At 37.2% G+C, this 19993-nt stretch overlaps 1 protein-coding gene across 1 annotated transcript; it reads right to left on the bottom strand.

Annotated features, from left to right (window-relative positions):
• Nucleotides 1-5602: 5602 nt before the first annotated feature.
• Nucleotides 5603-11665, bottom strand: LOC100460547 (tripartite motif-containing protein 49D-like). The gene is made up of 6 exons (XM_054526217.1): nt 11255-11665; nt 10875-10970; nt 8913-9143; nt 8176-8198; nt 7206-7303; nt 5603-6102 (listed from the first exon to the last, which is right to left on the bottom strand). The coding sequence occupies exons 1-6, from the start codon at nt 11663-11665 to the stop codon at nt 5603-5605; spliced, it is 1359 nt and encodes a 452-aa protein (XP_054382192.1).
• Between the last annotated feature and the right edge of the window lie 8328 nt (nt 11666-19993).

The following is a 19993-nucleotide window of genomic DNA, read 5'->3' as shown; positions in this document are numbered from 1 at the left end:
AAAAAGTGTCCTCCTGCAACCTCTCATTTGTTACTTTCCTTCTTCCTGAATTGCTTGGACCCACTCCTCCTCCATTTGACTGGCTCTGTGCACTGATGTTATAGTCAGGAGATTTTTGGGAATTGTGGCTTCTAAAAATGTACACCCGACTGTACCCATAGCTGACCCTGTGAACCTACGCACCTGCTCCACTGTGTCTCCTTCTCATAGAGACACTCTTCCTGCTGAGTCTCTGCCCTCTGCTCCTAGATCCAAATGGCATTTCCTGCCCTATCCCTGTATAGCTTAACCTAGGGGAACTCCCAGGAGTCAGGTAAAGAGACGGTGGCTGATCTTCTTACAGATTTAAAGGAGACCTCCTGGAATTTAGGACTCCGTTCTTTCTTTCTGTCTCCCTGGCAGCTCCTGCTTCTGCTTGAAGTTTAGCTTTGTCTCTCATCCAGCTCAGACTGTTGCTGGTCCTGATGGCCTCTGCTTAGCTGTATTAGTACATTCTTGCATTGCTATAAAGAAATACATGAGAAATACCTTTAGTTGGCTCACGGTTCCATAGGCTATACAGGAAGCATGGTGGTTTCTGCTTCTGGGGAGGCCTCAGGAAACTTTTACTCAAGGTGCAGGGCAAAAAAAAAAAAAAAAAAAAAAAAAAGCTACCAGCACCGCACTGTGAGGCCCTGATCCCTGAGCTAACTTCATATTATTACCTCTACAGCAAGCGTCGGTGAGAACATAGATATATTTCTTAAGTGAGTACACAATTTACAGAAGAGGAACTACCATCCCAAACCAAAACAAAATGTCCTAATTTTAATTTACCAGCAAACCTAGGTTGCTTCTGTGAAATGATCTCCTTTGCTGAGTTTTAAAATCGACTAAATTTCCCAATTTCCAAATGAAAATATTTAGTTATCTTGTCTTGCTATGTGTTTTTGGTTAATATGATGATTAATTTTTGGTCTATTACTTAATATATTCCATGATTGTTGATATGGATTATAAGGACTCACAAAGTAGTTTTCAGATGTCTTTAATTTTTTTACTTAGTGTAGATCCTATAAATGGATTAGGAGTATTCTATTAACTCCCATGTATTCAGAAATCGAATTGGAGTGGTAAATTCTGTTTGAGGTAACAAGGGATATCAAAAGACAAAAATAATTTTGTGACTATGTCTTCTATATGTAAATTTTTCATGCATCTTTACCAATGGGTTATACTAAAGACATTTTCTGGAACATGGGTGACAGAAGACATGCGGATAAGTGGCATTGTGTTTACTACTGTGTTTTATCATCTGGTTTATTTTTAAACTTTTATTTCTCTTAAGGATGTTTTATTAACCAGTACATCACCAGGTTAACAGTCTGTGGAACAGTAAACTTACCAGAAAATACTTGTTGATTGAATTAACAAGAAAACAACATTAGAAAACAGGGATGTCTTGTTTTTGTCTGTTGCAGTATCTTGGAGAGTAAGGCGTAACTCTTTAATTTTGGCCAAAGATGTAAAGAAATACCTGAGAAATACCTTTCATTGGCTCATGTTTCCATAGGCTATACAGGAAGCATGGTGGTTTCTGCATCTGGGGAGGCCTCCAACGCTTACTGGCAGGGTAATTTTGAAGAAGTCATAATAAGATGGTTGTTACAATTAAATGAAATAATCAAAGTGGAAGAGCTTAGTTAGCTGTCTTCCCTAAATGAATCACTGGCAAGTAAGAGTGTGATTGATTTTCCTATCAGTCAGGACTCACCCCTTGAAGCTATAGGAGGGTAAACCTCTGAAGACCATACAATTTAGGGAACACTAACACCTCAAAAAACTCTGTAAACTTCCTTCCTTCCTTCTTTTCTCTCTCCTTCTTTCTTTCTCTCTCTTTCTTTGTTTCTTTCTTTCTTTCTTTCTTTCTTTTCTTTCTTTGTTCATTTTTAAGACAGAGTCTTGCTCTGTCACTTAGGCTAGAGTGTAGTGGCTGGATTATGGCTCACTGTCGCCTTGGCCTCCTGGGCTCAAGCAATCCTCTCACCTCTGCCTCCCTAGTAGCTGGGACTATAGGCATGCTTAACTAATTTTTTTCCTTTTTTTTTTTTTTTTTGTAGAGACAGGGTCTCATCACGTTGCCCAGGCTGGTCTTGAACTCCTTGGATCAAGCAATCCTGCTGCCTCAGCCTCCCAAAGTGCTGGATTACAAGCGTGAGCCACTGTGCACAGCCTTAAGTTTTTTTTCATACAGGAGGAAAGAATTTGGGAAAGTAGGTGTGTGTGTGTGTGTGTGTGTGTGTGTGTGTGTGTTGGTTAGGGAGCCAACACATTTTTCTGCAAAGCTTGAATTCTGTGCCTCAGTTTTTCATTTTCGTTACGTGCAAAATAAAATCCTATCCTGCTATAGATTGAAACCTGTGAGCTGATCCTGCTCATAACCTGATTCAAACTTTGCATAGATCTTTGTCTCTCTATGACATAAGAATAAATTCTTCTGGTTTTCTTACCTCAGAAAAATGGACTTAGACTTCCCACAAGCCTTCCAGAAAGAACTCACCTGCCTCATCTGCCTGAATTACTTCATAGACCCCATCACTATAGGCTGCGGGCACAGTTTCTGTAGGCCCTGCCTCTGTCTTTGCTGGGAAGAAGCCCACACTCCTGCCCTGCATGCAGGGAACCGTCACAACAGGAAGATTTCAAAACCAATATTTTTCTGAAGAATCTAGTGTCCATTGCCAGAAAAGCCATTCTCTGGCAATTCCTGAGTGCTAATGAACAAATGTGCAGGATCCACAGGGAGACAAAGATGTTCTGTGATATGGGCAAGAGCCTGCTCTGTTTTCTGTGTTCTAACTCTCAGGAACACTGGGGCACAGGAACACTGGCCCACTGAAGGGGCAGTGAAGGAACATTGTGTAAGTGATGACTCTGAGAGCACTTTGAAAGCTGGAGGGCAGCACAGGTAAAGAGATTAGAAGGAAGATGAAGAGCATGAGGATTAATCTGTCTTTACTGAGTGTCATGTACTGCCTAGGTATCAATGATGTAACTGTTATCCTGCTATCAAATCTACTGATAAGTGGCTCATTTAATTTATATGCACTCATCACAATGCAAGAAATCCTCTGACTGCTCCTCTCATCATGGCCCCTAGACATGATATGACTTGTCTCCACACCAGCAGAAACTAATTGCGTCCTTATATTATATATATATAATTTTTATATGATATATGAAATATATCATATAAAATATAAATATATAAATATTTATATAATATAATATATAATATATAATATATATTATATTATATAATATATATAATATATAATATATTATATATTATATATAATATAATTATATATAATATATAATTATATTATATATATAATATATTATATATAATTATATTATATTATATATATAATATATATTATATATATAATATATATTTTATAAATATAAATATATAAATATTTTTATGTGTTTATATATAATACATAAAAATTATATATTAATTTTGTACCCTCTGTAGAGATAATTATTTTTGTTTCTATGTCCATCCATAATAAAATACTAAGTCTGTCCATAATAAAAATACAAGTGGAAAATAGGAATTATAATCATATAAGAGATAGAAGAAAATCTGTTAGTATCAATATGTTAATATATAGATGGTGTTGGTTTTTACAGGGTTTAGTAAAATGCATTCTAGTTTTCTAAACTATTTCCACATTACAATGTATTTATTTTTCTCTCATGATTGGAAAAAGTGCAACAATATACATCCCTATACAATCATCCTTGATTACATCTAAGGGAGTTTCTGCTGTAGTAAGATTACAGGGTTAATATATTCGTATAGGTATTACAGGGTAACCAAACAACATTCCGAATTCTTTCATCAGCAAAGTCCAGTATAATCCTAATCCAGGTAGCCACTCTAATTAATGCAATTAACTCAGATACGTAAATATATACACATAAATGTATAAGTCTGCATGTATGGATACACTTAAATGGTTATAAATACCATCAAATTTTCCTCTCAAACAGTATTTTTGTTGAGAATGAGGTGTATTCACTAGTTCATCAAAAATATTTTTAAAATTCTTCGATGATTACATGTGTTACAGTGACCAGCTGGATTAGAATTAGATTGGATTTAAAACGATGAAAGAATCCCGGAGAGGGGGCAGAGTGTAGGTTGTTAATTAGCACATGGATCAAAGGAGAGCACTGATGTGTTTAGAAGCCACAACATTGACAGAATAAAAGCCAGAACTAACAATCCAATTGTAAATCTCTTTACTGTGGTATTTTCTGCCATTTCTGCTCCATAAGACACACCTTAAACACTTCGTCGTGTATCTGCAGTATTCTATTTTAGTCTAAATAGCATTTTCTCTCAAATGCATTCTGTTTCTCTCTCCTTCATCTTCCCTCCCTTCTTCCTTCCAGCTGTATTTTCTCACTAGAGAACACTAGTAGAATGTTCTCCCAAATTTCAGATTTCAGATACGCATCTGTAAAATGACCTTATGGAGACACATTTTAGTTGCTACTGAACACTTGGTTGTTTTCATAAGTTCACAGCATTACTACTGTCCTCCAAAAAATGGTTCCCCATTTCCACAGCTAATTTTGTCATTGACTCTGCCATCCAAGTTTATTCTATGCCACTCTGGAAGAATCTGGAAAAATACTTAAAATACATTTTAAGTATTCATCATGCACATGTATTGTATCTTATTTTATATATGTTCGGGTGAATATCTTTCTCCACTAATGGTTTGCATTTCAATTCTTGTATCATATTTTTTGAAACACAGAAGTCATCATTAATATAAACCAACTAATTTTTTTTAATTGTTAATTTTTGTCATGGTTAAGAAATCCTTATGAGAATATTCTATCATGTTCCCCTTACCTTCAGGACTTGAATCTATTTGGAAATGACTATGTGTGTTTTGAGGTACGAGTCAATATTTAGTTACTTTTTAAAAAAAATTCAATTAATCCAGCATTGTTCTGATCACCTTGTGTATTTCAATGTAGAAGAGCACATTAATAATGCAGGATTATTTATATATGTGGTGAGAATTCCAAAATGAAGCCCAGCATGGAAGGTCAAATGATATTAACTCGAGGGATAGATTAGTACAATGAAACATGATGGATAAGTGCAATATAGTTAGATAAAGAGAAAGAAAAACATTTCCCAGTTGTCATTGAGACTTCATTCCAAGTTTTTGCATGAAGCAAAAGATCCCGACTGTCTTCCGCTGATTTTAACTTCATTCAGACATGTCTGTCATCTATTATTTCACTCAGTGGCAGTCAGAAATAAAGAAAACAGAAAACAGAGAGTGTATTTTATGCCATGATCAAGAATAATGATTTTTCAAAAATTAATTAATAAAGAACCAATACGTATACTTTTAGTGTTTTTACCTCATTTAATAGTAACACAATAAATGAGTTTTAATAACATTAGAATGCAATTCAAGACATAGAACAGAACCTAGTCGTCCTGTTTGATAAGGCACAAGGAAGAGGGCTTTCTGGGATAAAGGGGGTCCCACAGCAGATGAACACATTTCTGATTTGTCTCTGGTCAGAGGTGAATACAGGAAAAGATAGGCCTGAGAGGAGGTGAGAAGGAGCAATTGGGGATGGTGTATATAGGGGAGCTTTGATTAACATCAACAAAGCTCACAGTTCTAGCTTCACAATCCAGGAATAAACCTACGTGGCTGGTAGGTCTTGGGACATATTGCAGTGTCATTGGGGAGGTGGTAAAGAGACTGCACTGAATGTCATTCTTAACACACCCAAGACTAAAGAGTCCCTCCTCTCCATATATATTGCCATTCTGATTCTTCCCTTTCCAATACTTATTACAGACACCAAAAGCCCAATTCCAAGAGTCCCCCACATGGACTTCCCAGTAATATTTGCCGGAGGTGAAATTCTGAGCACCCCATGCAAGAAAACTTGTAGGTGTTGCAGTGATATGGGGCGCATTTTGACGGTCACATCCAATACAAATGCTTCTCAAATCTCCACATCGAAAGATATGACTGTTGGCTTCATTATGATGCAGAGTAATATCCACTGCAAAATAAATAAATAAATAAAAGAAAGAAAGAAAGAAAGAAAACATGCATAGACATGTGTAAATAAGCAAAAATTGTTCTATCAAGAAGTTAATTTACCAGGAAACGTAAAGTCACAAGGACACTTTTGCTTGTAACTTCTAATAAAGTATAGGGATGATTAGTGTTATCTGCAAGACAAACAAAACGCTAACCACAGATATTAAAAGTGTTTCGAAAACTTACATACTGAGAGCCAAATGTAAGACCAACTTCTTTCAATCCAATTTTCAAAGCAAAATTTGCACATTATATGCCCTAAATGCTATGCTGTTATCAAGATCATTATTTAGAAATGTTTCTTATTCTTAAAAACTAGTGCTATCATTTTGGAAAGAATGTGATGTGAAGATTTTCAGTTACTCAAGAACCACTCTAGTTAACTGGATAAAAATCCATAAGTACATGTCATAAGTGATAATTTAAAGCAGATTTCTGCAAAATCTTTTACCAGTCTCTCTGTGGCCCTCCATGCTAGCTTGGGGCTGAAGCTGGATTTTAGACTTAACATGTAGCTTTTCATATTGCAATTAAACCGAACTTCTTTTTGTTTGTAATTTTACTTGTATTCACAAAATGATTTCTTCTTTTTATTTTTACCCATTAACTGATTTTCTTGGAAATACATAGTATATATCCATTTAAAAAATTTGAAAACCCCAAGAATCTCCAGTAAACTATATTCCCCGAAAGAACAGTTGTTAGCTGTTCAAATGAATACACTACAGAAATGTAAAATTTTGTATTTAACATTAAGTAACCCACCTTCATTCTGAGCATTGTTCCATTTGCTCCTTTTTTAAATTTGCTACACTACTCCTTTTTCCCATTACATTAGTCAGTACATAGGAGACCATAATGTATTTGTTTTTCACTATCTTTCAAACTTAATGCTATAAATCTGACTATACAGACACAGATACAAAAGGGTTGCATGATTATATTGTCCACTTATGTCTATAAAGTAGTAAAATATTTGATAAAGGGTGAAATATTACCTATGTGATCCTAACAATAATAATATTTAGATAGTGGGAGTGCTGCCTGTGGGTGGAGACTTACCTCGGAATTGGTTGAGCCTGTCCCTCAGTCCAGTGACGGGCCCTGCCCTGAGCTCTAGATTCAGAGGCTGGGGAATGTGCAGCAGCACGGACTCACTCCTGCAAGGAAAAACCTGCAGTTACAACATCTACAGCCATAAAATAAATAAAATCACTACTTGTATTTAAAAGATATTTCATGAGAATCCTTTGAACCCACAAATTTGATAATTCAAAAATTATTACTTCCTTTTTGGAATTAATTCCTACTTACAGTTTCTGAATTTTAAAGCATAGTGGGAGAGTCTGAGTCAGGATTCAGTCCGATCTTTCTTATTTTTTGCCCCACATGGGTAAGGTTCCTTAGCCTTATGGCCTTGAGAATATTTAGAAACGAAATTATGCGTTCCACTTCTTGGCAGACTCCCCTGACATCTTTGTCTGAAATAGCGGGGTTCTGGGGAGACTGCTGCATCTGCTGCTTCCTTTCCAAGATAAAGAATGTGAAACTTGTTCTAGGCAGCTAGACCTGCCTTTTAGAAACAAGCTTCCCTAGAGACTTATACAGTTCTAACACTCCACAGTTTTTTCAATCTATTTTTCAGGACAGTTAACTGATATGTATATAGGTATGAACAACAAATCATCAACTTTTTCACTGCTAAAATACTTCCCCCGCTTCTCTCCTGCTTCCTCTGGTGACTTTCTCACCATCCACAAAACAAAACTTCATCTTTCACCTGTGCAGGCTTTTAAGCAATAAAACAAAATCAGGAATAAACATGTTTTTTAAAAATTTTACTTCACTATTTATTTATTTATGTATTTATTTACTTAGTGTTCTTGTCTCTTCTGGTGTGGGAATGAAAGTAGATGAAAAAAAATAAAGTAGTATCAATATCTTAATCATTTATGCCATGACTTTGGTAGAGCCTGCTTTGATGTTCGTGGAAAGTGAAAGAACATATGCTAAAATACAGGTACACACTCACCTGTATAATATGTCTCCAAAAGCCTGTAAAAAAAAAAAAAATAGAAAGATTTAGTGCAGTTCACAAGATGCATCTTTCATTAAGTTCAGTGTGAAATTTGGAGGCAGTTCCTCAAGCTATTATTTCCCTACCATCTTCTCTTCTGCAAAGCATTTTCTATTTCTTCTGTAATGAAAAACCCAGTCAGTCGTATTGTCACTAATTAATGTCCTGGGAAGGTCTGAGTCTTGAAGACATTCTCTAAAGAAGTGAAGGGAGAAGAGGCCCAGAGAGTCTATGCTCCATGGTAATCTCGAATAACCTACTCAGTCACTTTTCCCAGAACCTATTGCCCAAATGAGTGGATCCCACAATAGTATTAATGTGAGCCTAGATTCCCAAAACTTCTGATCTTGCCATGTCCTCAAATTAACCTAAATGTAAATGAATCACTCACTATTTTATACATGTTTGACAACCCAAAATGTATTATTGACTTAGTTGGGGAATAGTTATTGGGGCTGTTACCTAGACCATTCCACAAAGTTTTGTGGCTGGTGGATAAAGTAGGAGGGACCTCTGCCCTGGTAGAATCCCTTGGTGGGGCTATACTCTCCCAATAAAGTAGCATTAGTTATGCGAATGTGTTTTTGGAAACACATCATGGAAATAAAGGTAGGGAGATGGATTTCAGCCATGAGGAAAATACTTATACATGTGAATAGTCAAAAACCTGAAACCACATTGTGAGTTTGTACCTGAAGTAGCTCCACATCTGGTTTATGGCACATTTTCATCAGCTCCTCATACGTTCCTCTTAAAATCTCCTTCCTATGAGCCATTTTGGCTTTACTTAAATGAAGTTGATGAAAAATATCTTTCCCCTTCTTTTTCAGCATCTCCAAATTATGTTTTTCTTCTTCATGATGAAATGCAGGCATCTTCTGATACTCAGCTCTAATAGCTTCTAGCCTTACATTCACATAATCCTGCAGTGATAATGGGTTAGTCAAAAGAGAAATGTATTTATCCATCTCCTATTAAATCTCACTGATTACTTTTGTCTCTCGAACATCCAATAGTTTAAACCTCAGTCTTGCCAGTTCTTGGAATCCACAAATTTTTTTCCTCTCCTTTCTCTCTGCATAAAGATCAACATAGATGTATCTGACCAATTACATTAAATTTATTCAAGATATTGTGTGTTCTAAGATAGTTGGAAATAAAAAAAAAGCTATTTAAATTTCTCTATTCCAACCCATATTTATGGAAAAGTAAGAATAGTTTGTGCTGAAGAGTTGGAGTATAGAGCTATAGTTACTAGAAAGGAAATAATTATTTCTATTTCTGAGATAAGTAACAGGTTGCTTAAACTCATTATATGTGAAATGACCTTAGACTAACATGTCCAGCTAAATGCATTTCGCCCAGCAAAACCTATCCTAATAAGGCTGCATTTATGATTTGGCCATCTTTGTCTCTCTGAATTCATTTCCTTCCATTCTTTTTCTAAGTCATCCCAATCTGAAACATAGACTTCTTTCTGCTTCCCCAGGTCTCCAAATATACACAAACTAAAAATTACTGCATATGCTGTTCTCTCCAACTAGAATTTTACACACACACACACACACACAAACATAGATATACATATACATGTATACACGCTCTTGGTCCACATATATATCCATATACACTTTCGTGCTCCCCTTCCTCTTCCAAACTTTGTTCAATTTGAATTTTCCAGTGAGTCTTTTTTCTGACCACCCTATTTAAATCTCAGACACTAATCTCCAGTTTGTGGCCTCTATTGTCCTTTTCTACTTCCCTGCTTGATTATTCTCCAACAAAGAACCTTCCACACTCGAACCCATCATGTATTGCACATATTTGCATGTTGACCATTTTTGCCTCTCTCATTTGGATTGTATGATTTGTGAGGACAAAGATGCTTTCTTTCTTCTATACTAGCAAATTTTCTAATTTAATATTCAACATAGACTAGGTTCTTTTGAAATACTTTTCAACACACTAATATTAGCTATCATACCCTCAAAGTATACATCCACAAAGAGAAAATCATTTTTAATATTTTTCTGAAGTCCTCAGAGTTCTCCTTATATTTAGATACTAGTTCCCATATTTCGGGCATGTTTACATGTCTCCCTCGAGACACAAATCCATATTTCTCACCACTTTTCTCATCATATGTTATGGATTATTCAATATTAATTAGTTGAGATTCTTAATTTCATGGTTGCCCTAGATTTCCCCTGTCACTCTTTCTGCCTGAAATTTTCCATGCAATTCCAAATACTACTTGTCCACCAGCATTCGGATTAATGCTGACCCAGGCTCAGAAGGTTCACTTGAGCTCTCCATGACTGCCAAATAACTCTTACGCCCAGCATTTATCCAACCCGCACATATAGAATGCTGGTTGGATGTGAGATGACCCAGTTTCTTGTATCTGTTGGTGTATAGCTACAGGTTTGTATGAAAACAAACCAGCATGCTTTGGGTAACATCAATGGTTTTGTTAGAAATCCCATCTAACAGTCATACTGTTCTACATAAGAAATGAGGCCACTTTTTCTCAATGTTTTCTTTTTTTTATGGACTCCCAGAAACATTACAGTTTGATATCAAGTTCCTATTTTAAGAGTCACCCATTTGCCCACCATGAGTTCCTGGAGAAGGTAGCGTAGTACAGGACTAACCTTCCAGTGGCTGATTCTGGTGGTTTCCACGTTCAGGTTTCTCTGATTTTCACAAGCTTTTTCCCATAAAGACTGCATTTTCGTTAAAAGCTTCTCCTGCAAAAGAGCCATAAATTGAAGCACCAGTGAAGACAATAAAGTAACATGCAGACCGTTTCATAGGGAGGGGGCCAGAATGAGAGACAAATAAGTCCCTAGGAAATGGCATTTCTTCTATTTCCCTTCTTCTTCGTCAAATCTCAGAGGTTTGAAGCTAAGAAAGCCCAAAAGTGAGTTGCCTAAAGGGACACAGAGTTGGCTTTACCCAATCTCCAAGAAAATAGGCCCACAGGAATTTCATGTGTCCTTTATAGAAATAGATCTTCAGAGGCATCACTTACCCGCTGTTCCTCACCTGCCCACTCAACGGGACGGTGTCTGTGATACCGGTGCTCCTGAGAGCTGCAGCACAGCAAACAGAGCAGGCTCCTGTCCACTTCACAGAACATCTTCTTTGTCTCCCTGTGAGTGCCACACATTTGCTCCTCAGAGCTCAGGAATAGCCAGAGACTGGCTTTTCTGGCAAGGGAAGCCATCTTCTTCAATCGAATGTTAGTTTTGAGGTTTCTCTGCTGTGTTGTCTTTATGCATTCAAAGCACTGAGTAAGAATTGGGATGTCTTGCCAGTTGAGGTAGAAACAGGGCCTGCAAAAGCTGTGCCCACAGTCTATGGTTACAGGGTCTATGAAGTAGTTCATGCAGATGGGGCAGGTGAGTTCCCTCCGGAAGACTTGTGAGATTCCAGAATTCATGTTTCTGAGGAAGAAAGAGCAACATGTCATTTTGGAGTCTGGGTTGATGAAAAGCTTCTGAACGTGTGGAGATAAGTGATAGCTGTAGTCTCTTCTCTTGACAGCGTTCACTAAAGCACAGCAAACTATTTCTTCCATAACAAAAATAAAAATCTCACACAGAGAAAGGCTCCCAGCTTTATACTAGATATTACCGACTAAGTGACTCACAACCCCTTCTACTCCTAGTTCCTGCCTGTAACATAATACTAATCTATTCAATTTCCCATTTTTCTGAATGTGGATCTGGAAATTGGGTTTGATTCTAAGTGGCCTAGAATAAATTGTAGTTGTTCCTATTTTTCTTTCATATAACTGCTGAATGAGTATGAAAGAGTGGGAAAAACTGCCTTGGCCAAAGAAATACGAGAAGATGGCTAGAGGGTCCTATGATATATTTTGAGAGAGAGACACAACAGTGGGGCAGCAAACAACCGTGGCACATGTTTACCTGTGTAACAAGCCTGCACGTCCTGCACATTTATCTCAGGACTTAAAATAATATAAAATTAAAGTAAAATAAAAAACCAAAACCAAAACAAAATAGAAAAACCAATCAACCAACCAAATAAACAAATAAAAAGAACAGCCAAATAAACCAATTTAGGTTGAATAGAAGAGAAAAAATCATTGAAGATATTGGGCCTTTTTATTTTCTCGTGGATTAAATTAACTTCTCCTAGGGATACCCAAACTCTGAACTAACATATAGTAGGATTTTTATTAAACTTAAAGAGGTGTAATTATATTTCTATGTTGTGATGGTGAATTTTAAGTATCAGTCTGACTGGATTAACCAACACCTAGGGAACTGGTGCAGCATTGTTTCTGGGTGAGTCTGGGAAGGTGTTTCTAGAGGAGAGAGACATGTGAGTTTCAGAGCTGAGTGGGACCATCATCCCTCAATGTGAGTGGGCACCATTCAATCAGCTGGTAGCTCAGATAAAAGGAAAAGGCCAGAGGAAAGGCAATTTCCTCTTTCTTTCTCCTGAAGCTGGTTCTGAGGCTTTCAGCCTTGAGCTCAGTCAAGATACCGGTATCCTCAGGACATCAGCTTAAAGACAGCCTATATTTGGAACCGCTCAGACTCCATAATCAAGCAAACGAATTTTCCTGATGAATTCCCTCTCGTGTAGAATCATGTGTAGCTTGAGGACAGATATATGTTCTGAGAAATGTGTAAGGAGGTTTTATTTATTTACTTTTTGAGAAGGAGACTCACTCTGTCACCCAGGCTGGAGTGCAGTGGTGCAATCTCGGCTCACTACAACCTCCGCCTCCTGGGTCAAAGTGAGTCTCCTGCCTTAGCCTCCTGAGTACCTGGGATTATAGGAACATGCCACTACACCCGGCAAATTTTTTCATTTTTTTTTCCAGTAGAGATGAGGTTTTGCTATGTTGGCCAGGCTGGACTTGAACTCCTGGCCTCAAGTGATCTGCCCGCCACGGCCTCCAAAAGTGCTGGGATTACAGGCGTGAGCCACTGCGCCTAGCCGGGTGGTTTTATTGTTTTGACATGATAGAATATACTTATACAAACCTAGATGGTATAGCCTGCTACGCACCTATGGTACACAGTACAGCCTATTGCTCCTAGACTACAAAACTGTATAGCATGTTCTGTAAGTACACGCTATACTGTAGGCAATTGTAGTATATACTGTAGGCAACTGTAACACGGTGGTAATTATTTAGTATGTAAACATATTTAAATACAGAAAAGGTACAGCAAACACACTGGTATTATAACCTTATGTGACCACCATGTATGGTTTGTGGTTGACTGAAATGGCTCATGAATGTATCTCTACATGTATACATATACATCCTATGATTCTGTCTGTCTGGAGAGCCCTGACTAATATATAAACTATGGTCTTTGGCAATTTTAAGTCCTTTTCTTTACTCTCCTTTATTTAATAACACTGCTGAATTTTAGTGAAAGAAATGAAAAATCTTAGAATTGTAAATATTCTCCAGAGGTCATCTAAGTCATTTTAAGGAACTTTTCATCATTTAATAAGATTAAGGCTCAAGTGAGATGGCAACCACCATCACGTATCAAGTTATATCTTATATATTTATTTGGTGAAAAAATTGTGTTTTGATTTCCAAACAAGGATGTTTTGGGGAGCCTTCTCATTTTTTTCAGTTCCACTATTTTGCATCTCTCATCATTACCTTGCTAATTTAAACTTATGTCTAAATGCTGAATGAATTAACATTCATTCACGTCTTCTCAATTCAATTGTATAATATTAATACACTCATTACACATATATTTACACACACCTATGTGTACATACATGCATAAATATCAACTCCATATATTCATTATGCATACATATCTGTTGCAGCAAACACTAGATATTTCAATTTTTTCAAAATTATATTAAAGAATGATAGAAAACGCAAAATAACAACAATTAGTATCCTCATAATTCAAAAAATCAATAGTAAGAATATGAATTACAAGTGGTATCATCGTGTAGATTTAAGATAATGAGATATTTTTAACACCCTAATTTATTATTTTGTAAAGGAAAGAAGATATAATTTTATCAATATAAGTTTCACTCACCGCTGGGTTCTTTGAATGGTTCCCACAATGATTCTTCAAGAAATAATTCTGTGAAGTACTCTTCAAGGTCAGGAGCTCATTCGTCGCAGTACTGAATTTCAGAGGTCACCAAAACACAGCTCCCTCTAAGTGCGCTCCTTCTCCTTTGGAGAAAACTGAGCTTGTCTCTTCTATGTCCTTTTATAGGAATCTGTGAAGACCACACCCACCTCTTTAAGTGGGTGGCGTATAGAGAAACGTAGAGAATAAGATGATTAGGTTTATGCAGTATGTAGATCACACCTTTGCACCGCTGATTAAATTATCATCACTCCTTAAAAAACATGACTGAAATGAATCATATGTAACCTAAATCCTATCAGATTAGACATACACTGGAAATTAACTAAGATGCATTTTATACTGTTTATTGATATATTATCGAAGATACAGGCATTCCTCTAAGGGCACATTTATTTATTCTAGAGAAACTGTCTCCTTGCGGAGTGCAGTGGTACAGTCATAGCTCATGATTCTGCAGCATTTGTTACACCAATTTTACGCCAATCTCAGAGAGAACCAATTTTTACACCACTTTCCAGGAGTCAATCAATTGACTCAAGGAAGAAAATTGCATCAAGCAAGAAAATAACCAAGAATCTCAGTCACAGGAGAGCTGCTGTGTATAGATGTCTGTTTGTGGCTGGGGGTGAGGGTATTCATGCTGCAGAAGAAAGGTGCTGAGATTCTTGGTTATTTTCTTGCTTGATGCAATTTTCTTCCTTGAGTCAATTGATTGACTCCTGGAAAGTGGTGTAAAAATTGGTTCTCTCTGAGATTGGTGTAAAATTGGTGTAAAAAATGAAGCAGGAGACAACCTGGAATTATGGCAGGTTTATGAAAGGTTATGAAAGGTTTATGAAAGGTTATTTTCAAAATAACCAAGAATCTCAGTCACAGGAGAGCTGCTGTGTATAGATGTCTGTTTGTGGCAGGGGGTCAAGGAATTCATGCTGCAGAAGACAAGCTGGAATCGCCCTCCACCCCCATTTCTACCCAACCAAGGGCTCTGGTTCCTTTCATAAACCTGCCTCTAGTCTTCCCCACCTTTCCCTGTTCCTATCCCCTCTCTGATTGCTGGATGGGGCTGTGCTGCTGCACCCGACTGTCTGGCCCCTGAGCATTACATCCCCATACTCCAGGCCTTCATTCATCACCAAAACAGCATGGTACTGGTATAAAAATAGGCACACAGACCAGTAGAACAGAATAGAGAACCCAGAAATGAACCCAAATACTTACAACCAACTGATCTTCGACAAAGCAAACAAAAACATAAAGTGGGGAGAGGACACCCTATTCAACAAATGGTGCTGGGATAATTGGCAAGCCACATGTGGGAGAATGAAACTGGACTTTGTGGCATAGACAAACTTTCTTATTATGATTCAATGAAACACTCACGTAGGACCTACTAGGAAGGTATTTTGCAGATGTAGCCAAAGGTCCTACTCTTGTAACTAGCAAGTGTACCCAGGTAAGCCTGACTTCATCAGTGAAAGTCCCTTAAAGAAAGACATAGGCATTCCTTGAACAACATTTAAAATGGCGAATGGGACTGTCATCTTCCAATTGCCCCCTACTGACTTTGGACCAAAACTTTGAATCATGACCGATGGGATCCAGCCAGCTGAGGATTTTTCTTCCTAACTGACTTTAACAGGGATCTCATACTTGCTCAGGCAGCCCACCAACTGTGGAAACCAGTTCTTTGCACTTAATTCATATGTGAATCTCCCTAAGTATACATATATATTATGGGTTCTGCTTTGATTTTTGAACCTTGACAGAATTTTTGAACCTTGACAGACATAGGGCTGACAGATTTGTCTTCACTGTTCTGACACTCTTGAATTTAAGTCTTGTGGGGGCTATTGGCAAAGAATTCCTCTGTCAGAAAATATTTGAGGAGCCGCTTCTGAAATCTCTTTTCTTTTTTAAATTGTCACATGACAACAAAAATATTTGTTATAGAAAGAAAAATATAATCCATCCCTATCATTTGGATTCTGTATTTGTGAATTAGCCTACGTCCTAAAACTTGTTTATAATCCCCAAATTAATTACTATATTGCATTTCTAGTCATGGTAGAACATCACGCACCAAGGGGAGAAAAGCATGAAAATAATAACTCATATTTCACCCATGAGATTGGCAAAGTTTTGTAAATTCAATAAGAGACTTCAAATTAGTAGAATGATTTGGTTAGTCAGAGATTTCTCTTAGAGTGGTAGAAACCAAAACAAGTTTTATCTTCCTGTTGGACTTCTCTTCGAATATCCTATGAACGTACTAAAGCAGCATTTAAGGCTGGATGAGGTGGTTTATACCTGTACTCCCAAGCACTTTGGAAGTCCAAAACCAGAGGATCACTTGAAGACAGGAGTTGGAGAACAGCCTGGGCTACAGAGCCATACCCTGACTCTATGAAAAGTTTTAAAAATCATTAGCCAGGTGGGATGGTGTGAGCCTGTAGTCCTAGCTACTTGGGAGGCTGAAGCAGGAGGATCCCTTGAGCCTTGGAATTCAAGGCTGCAGTGAGCTATGATTGTACCACTGCACTCTGCAAGGAGACAGTTTCTCTAGAATAAATAAATGTGCCCTTAGAGGAATGCCTGTATCTTGGATGATACATCAATAAACAGTATAAAATGCATCTTAGTTAATTTCCAGTGTATGTCTAATCTGATAGGATTTAGGTTACATATGATTCATTTCAGTCATTGTTTTTTAAGGAGTGATGATAATTTAATCAGCGGTGCAAAGGCGTGATCTACATACTGCATAAACCTAATCATCTTATTCTCTACGTTTCTCAATACGCCACCCACTTAAAGAGGTGGGTGTGGTCTTCGCAGATTCTTATAAAAGGTCATAGAAGAGACAAGCTCAGTTTTCTCCAAAGGAGAAGGAGCGCACTTAGAGGGAGCTGTGTTTTGGTGACCTCTGAAATTCAGTACTGCGGCGAATGAGCTCCTGACCTTGAGGAGTACTTCACAGAATTATTTCTTGAAGAATCATTGTGGGAACCATTCAAAGAACCCAGAGGTGAGTGAAACTTATATTGATAAAATTATATCTTCTTTCCTTTACAAAATAATAAATTACGGTGTTAAAAATATCTCATTATCTTAAATCTACACGATGATACCACTTGTAATTCATATTCTTACTATTGATTTTATGAATTATGAGGATACTAATTGTTGTTATTTTGCGTTTTCTATCATTCTTCAATATAGTTTTGAAAAAATTGAAATATCTAGTGTTTGCTGCAACAGATATGTATGCATAATGAATATATGGAGTTGATATTTATACATGTATGTACACATAGGTGTGTGTAAATATATGTGTAATGAGTGTATTAATATTATACAATTGAATTGAGAAGACGTGAATGAATGTTAATTCATTCAGCATTTAGACATAAGTTTAAATTAGCAAGGTAATGATGAGAGATGCAAAATAGTGGAACTGAAAAAAATGAGAAGGCTCCCCAAAACATCCTTGTTTGGAAATCAAAACACAATTTTTTCACCAAATAAATATATAAGATATAACTTGATACATGATGGTGGTTGCCATCTCACTTGAGCCTTAATCTTATTAAATGATGAAAAGTTCCTTAAAATGACTTAGATGACCTCTGGAGAATATTTACAATTCTAAGATTTTTCATTTCTTTCACTAAAATTCAGCAGTGTTATTAAATAAAGGAGAGTAAAGAAAAGGACTTAAAATTGCCAAAGACCATAGTTTATATATTAGTCAGGGCTCTCCAGACAGACAGAATCATAGGATGTATATGTATACATGTGGAGATACATTCATGAGCCATTTCAGTCAACCACAAACCACACATGGTGGTCACATAAGATTATAATACCAGTATGTTTGCTGTACCTTTTCTGTATTTAAATATGTTTACATACTAAATAATTACCACCGTGTTACAGTTGCCTACAGTATATACTACAATTGCCTACAGTATAGCATGTACTTACAGAACATGCTATACAGTTTTGTAGTCTAGGAGCAATAGGCTGTACTGTGTACCATAGGTGCGTAGCAGGCTATACCATCTAGGTTTGTATAAGTATATTCTATCATGTCAAAACAATAAAACCACCTGGCTGGGCGCAGTGGCTCATGCCTGTAATCCCAGCACTTTTGGAGGCCGTGGCGGGCAGATCACTTGAGGCCAGGAGTTCAAGTCCAGCCTGGCCAACATGGCAAAACCTCATCTCTACTGGAAAAAAAAAAAAATGAAAAAATTTGCCGGGTGTAGTGGCATGTTCCTATAATCCCAGGTACTCAGGAGGCTAAGGCAGGAGACTCGCTTTGACCCAGGAGGTGGAGGTTGCAGTGAGCTGAGATTGCACCACTGCACTCCAGCCTGGGTGACAGAGTGAGTCTCCATCTCAAAAAGTAAATAAATAAAACCTCCTTACACATTTCTCAGAACATATATCTGTCCTCAAGCTACACATGATTCTACACGAGAGGGAATTCATCAGGAAAATTCGTTTGCTTGATTATGGAGTCTGAGCGGTTCCAAATATAGGCTGTCTTTAAGCTGATGTCCTGAGGATACCGGTATCTTGACTGAGCTCAAGGCTGAAAGCCTCAGAACCAGCTTCAGGAGAAAGAAAGAGGAAATTGCCTTTCCTCTGGCCTTTTCCTTTTATCTGAGCTACCAGCTGATTGAATGGTGCCCACTCACATTGAGGGATGATGGTCCCACTCAGCTCTGCAACTCACATGTCTCTCTCCTCTGGAAACACCTTCCCAGACTCACCCAGAAACAATGCTGCACCAGTTCCCTAGGTGTTGGTTAATCCAGTCAGACTGATACTTAAAATTCACCATCACACCATAGAAATATAATTACACCTCTTTAAGTTTAACAAAAATCCTACTATATGTTAGTTCAGAGTTTGGGTATCCCTAGGAGAAGTAAATTTAATCCACGAGAAAATAAGAAGGCCCAATATCTTCAATGATTTTTTCTCTTCTATTCAACCTAAATTGGTTTATTTGGCTGTTCTTTTTATGTGTTTATTTGGTTGGTTGATTGGTTTTTCTATTTTGTTTTGGTTTTGGTTTTTTATTTTACTTTAATTTTATATTATTTTAAGTCCTGAGATAAATGTGCAGGACGTGCAGGCTTGTTACACAGGTAAACATGTGCCACGGTGGTTTGCTGCCCCACTGTTGTGTCTCTCTCTCAAAATATATCATAGGACCCTCTAGCCATCTTCTCGTATTTCTTTGGCCAAGGCAGTTTTTCCCACTCTTTCATACTCATTCAGCAGTTATATGAAAGAAAAATAGGAACAACTACAATTTATTCTAGGCCACTTAGAATCAAACCCAATTTCCAGATCCACATTCAGAAAAATGGGAAATTGAATAGATTAGTATTATGTTACAGGCAGGAACTAGGAGTAGAAGGGGTTGTGAGTCACCTGGTCGGTAATATCTAGTATAAAGCTAGGAGCCTCTCTCTGTGTCAGATTTTTATTTTTGTTATGGAAGAAATAGTTTGCTGTGCTTTAATGAACACTGTCAAGAGAGGAAACTATAGCTATCACTTATCTCCACACGTTCAGAATCTTTTCATCAACCCAGACCCCAAAATGACATGCTGCTCTTTCTTCCTCAG

The sequence above is a fragment of the Pongo abelii genome, chromosome 9, assembly GCF_028885655.2.
Source record: "Pongo abelii isolate AG06213 chromosome 9, NHGRI_mPonAbe1-v2.0_pri, whole genome shotgun sequence".
NCBI classification, from domain to species: Eukaryota; Metazoa; Chordata; class Mammalia; order Primates; family Hominidae; genus Pongo; species Pongo abelii.
Note: the sequence above shows the minus strand (reverse complement) of the source record. Positions and strands in the feature narration are given on the sequence as shown.